General features: G+C 48.2%; 1 protein-coding gene across 1 annotated transcript; it reads right to left on the reverse strand.

Moving 5' to 3' along the window:
• Positions 1–528: 528 nt before the first annotated feature.
• On the reverse strand, positions 529–3854 carry LOC130425711 (uncharacterized). Its single transcript, XM_056752083.1, has 5 exons — positions 3326–3854; positions 1180–3106; positions 874–979; positions 689–754; positions 529–621 (listed from the first exon to the last, which is right to left on the reverse strand). The coding sequence occupies exons 1-5, from the start codon at positions 3423–3425 to the stop codon at positions 529–531; spliced, it is 2292 nt and encodes a 763-aa protein (XP_056608061.1). The 5' UTR covers positions 3426–3854.

A 3854-nucleotide genomic window follows, 5' to 3' on the forward strand; every position in this document is an offset into this window, starting at 1 on the left:
AATCAGCGTTACAAGTGATAGTGCAGCAGCCAATCAGAGAGGTGACGGTTGTTTTCTGTTGTTTTCGCATTTAGATGTTCGTGCACTAGTGCCTTTCTGATGTGTGTTTCATAAACTCTCCGAACTCTACACATCAGTTATAAAGTGGATCGCAGGACTAACCCTTGAGCCAAAGAAACAGAATTACGTCTCGTGAGAACATTAAACATGGGTTCGTATAAGTAAATATGTGTATAATAACGATTCAGTTCAGTTATAGTAAATTTGTGACTACTACGATTTGTTTACTCCAGACAACTGGCTATATGACAGATCGCTGAATTAGAATAGAGGCAACAAAACCAAAAAAAATAAATCAAGTAAAAACAATTTAAAGATAACGTTTCATATATAAAAGGAAATGAAACAGCCCTTATAATGATTATATGATTCATATTTTGTGGGGAATGTAACATTTGACTGCAGTTGCATGTTTCAAACAGAGATGGCGATAGAGAGGGCAAAGAGACAAAGTTAATCTAAAGAAGATTAAATGAAGATATTAGCACGTGCCTGCTGGGCGGATTCTTCATCGGTCTGTTCCACACTGCAGGAGAAATACACCGTCGGTCTGTGTGCTTTCTGTAATAACAAACACACTGAAGAACAACAACAGGACATCAACGCTTCAGACTGTGTGTTACTGCACCTGTTTGTGTTCTGATGATCTGGACTGATTCTGGTGAATCTGCTCTGGAGATGGACTGCTCGCTCTCTGTCAATCATCATCATGATTCAGTGAAATATATCCCAATGCTCTTGTGTTCTCTCTACAGATGTGATGTCACTGCATTAGTGTGAAGCGGTCATGTGAGCATGTTTTAATGAAGTTACCTGTGTATGTAGTGAGCTAGGGGAGTGTGCTCTTGACATGGTACCAGCGTCTCTCTCTTCCTCTACTTCATCCCAGTCTGAGTTAGGAGCTTTGCTTTGACAGTGACTGAAAACACAACACATCCTACAGGTCTTTATTTGCATTTTGCGTACCTACTTGATCTCTGAAATGTTCAGGAATGGATTTCAACATGGCAAAGTGTGTAAAACAGAGCAGAGACCGCTGAAATTAGTTTTGCTCGCTGTGAGGAAGTAAATGATGGCAAGGGACTTCTCAACACACAGATCGGATGTGGCTTTGACTACCTGGCTGGTTTGTAGAGGGAAAGTTCTCGTCTCTGTTGGCTTTTGAGTCTGTCCAGGTGACTCGGACCCTCCCTCTGCATGACGGTTTTAACTTTGGGAAGGTCAGCCATCATGGTGTATTCCTCTCGGTGCAGTCCTGACGATCCCGCTGACAGATGGCTTGACTCTGAGTCCATTGAGCTCTGTGAGGAGGTGTGTTGTTTTTGGGACACTGGTGGTCGCCTGTTAGGGCTAGAGCTTTGAATATCTCGCTCCAGCTTTACGATGCTCCTCTTACTAACACTTTGCGACGTTTCCCAGGCAACAGGAGCGGATCGGTGAGAGGAGCTGTTGCGGGTCGGGGAGGAGCCACGTGACACCGACTGGCTGAGGAGAGAGTGGGCGGACCCTCCCCAGTGACCTAATGGAGGGTTTGATTCATGCTGTGATTTGCTGGTTTCTTTTACAAAAGAGCCAGAGTCTGTTCTGTCACTCACTGTGGTCCTGAGAGGGGCGTGGCCCGTGGGGTCTTGCCTCAGTGTAGCAGAGCGCCGGCCAATCTCTGATTTGAGAGGGAAGGATTGGATTGGATTGTCATTTCCCCACCTAAACGGGGAGGAACTGCGGCTCTTTAGCTCACGTGCCGGGTTCACCGGGCTTGATTTGGTTTTGGAAAGCGATGATTGGTCAGGTCTTTGATGATGACCTCTACTGGGGGAGGAGTGCCGACTGGCTCGCTTGACTTCTGCTTTCTTCGGTGATGCCTGGATTTGAGTGTCGTAGCCTTTCCTTGATGAAGGGGGGCTTTCTCTCTTATAACACCAGCCGTTGGATGTGGAGCTTTTCTCTGTTCCGTAACCTTTTCTGACTGGAGATGCACTCCGACGACCCTCTCGAATCTGATTCGAGGAGCTATCCGTCTCCTTTCTGCCTTTAGGGGACTGGCTTCTTGCGTCATATCGTCTGCCTGAGTGGGGTGAGCTTTGTCTCTCATGACTGTACTCGTATGAAGGGCTTGTTTCACTTTTCCAAACAGATGTTTGCCGAGGACCATCATAACTCTGCCTGGAAGGTGAGGATCCACTACGGTTCAGCATAGAATTCTCTGTATTTCGCAAAGAGCCTCTCGAAGCCATGTAGGACTTACTGACAATATTGACCGTGCCCACGGTGCTCACCAACGAGCGCAAGTTCTTCTGCGAGCCTCCAGCGTAACCGCTCCGAGCCGGAGTGCCACCACGGTTCAGCATAGAGCTGACAGGAGAGCTGTTGTTCTCTGAATTCCGTGAAGAGCCTCTCGGATCCATATAGGACTTACTGACACTACTGACCGTGCCCACGGTGCTCGCCAACGAGCGCAAGTTCTTCTGCGAGCCTCCTGCATAACCGTTCCGAGGGGGAATGCCTGACACCTCCTCTCGTCCCCGTGCCAAACTGCCAGAGCGAAAACCCAGGGTGTTTAGATGGGAGGAGGACTCGCCCCGCCTGAGTGAAGAGAAACTACGACCTGGAGACGAAGAGCGTGACAGACTGGAACTTCTTTGCGTTGGGTAGGAGGACAACGGGAGGTTTCGTTCTACTCTTCGTTTGGAGGTGCTGAGCGATTCGGCTTGTCTGAAAGGAGTGGGACTCAGAGATCTGGGACCAGCGAGAGCCTCCACCTCTACACTGAGATCCACTGGATCAGGAGTCAAGGGTTGTGTAGGATAGTTCATCAGATCAGCATTCTCTATCTCACCGGTTCTCCTTTCGGAGGGAACGCCCAGACCCGGGTTCCGGAAGGGAATTGTGGCTTTGGGCTCTGGGCTTTTGTTGTTCGGGAGGGGATGACCTCTTTCAGAATGCCGATAGGGAGGAGGAGAGCCTTTATCACAGACGGCTCTAGTACCCACAGCTCTTCCCAGAGAGAAATATCCACTCTCCCGATCTGTCTTTTCCTTCGCACTAACTACAGACAGACAGATGGTGAGAGAGAGAGAGAGAGAGAGATAGAGAGATAGAGAGATAGAGAGATTTTGTTAATATGTGAACATAATCTCATGCAGTCGTGACGCGGTGTCATAAACTGGAATAGCCCTGTGTAACTCTACACGATCTGACACCTCAAACTGTCACTCGAACTATCTGAACCACAGCATTCGGTAACTGTATATGGTGTTCAGCTCACCGTGTGAAAACCCTGAGGACCCAAAAGCATCACGGCTGCGGGCTACCTCTGTCCAGCCCCGAGGACTCAACCGGCGTGACGATTGATCCAAACGAGTCATCCTGCAGTGAGATGAAGAGTAGTGAAGGACGTTCGTTTCTTCTTCAACACTGACTGAGCTGCTGTATATGGAATCGTCACACTGACTGGAATGAAACAAACATCACTATGAGACACAATGGAACTGATTCCTCAAAATATTTAAAAAGTCATTGAAGCAGAGTTTATATTCTAACAAACACTGTATACAGACTCTGGTTCAGTCTTACCTGTCAGAGCTTTGATCGTCGTCTCCGTCACACACGCACAGGTCACAGTCTGAGCTCAAAATACAGAGGGAGCCGTCCTTGAAGCCACACCCCCCTCTGCTGACATCACAGTAGCTGCTCACCACTGACAGCACGTCTGAGTCCTCCTGACAAGTGGATGTGAAAACCAATCAGCCAATCAGAGATCAGGCAATGATAGAGGAACACAGGTGTGACACTGT

The sequence above is a fragment of the Triplophysa dalaica genome, chromosome 7 (assembly GCF_015846415.1).
Source record: "Triplophysa dalaica isolate WHDGS20190420 chromosome 7, ASM1584641v1, whole genome shotgun sequence".
Taxonomy (NCBI): Eukaryota; Metazoa; Chordata; class Actinopteri; order Cypriniformes; family Nemacheilidae; genus Triplophysa; species Triplophysa dalaica.

Bases quoted from the DNA above. Each gene is read 5' to 3' on its own strand.
- LOC130425711 (XM_056752083.1), bottom strand. From the start codon at position 3,425: ATGACTCGTTTGGATCAATCGTCACGCCGGTTGAGTCCTCGGGGCTGG. The intron at 980-1,179 runs GTAGTCAAAGCC...TTGTGTTTTCAG, and splicing joins TCCCTCTACAAACCAGCCAG to TCACTGTCAAAGCAAAGCTC. The intron at 755-873 runs GTAACTTCATTA...GATGATTGACAG, and splicing joins CTAGCTCACTACATACACAG to AGAGCGAGCAGTCCATCTCC.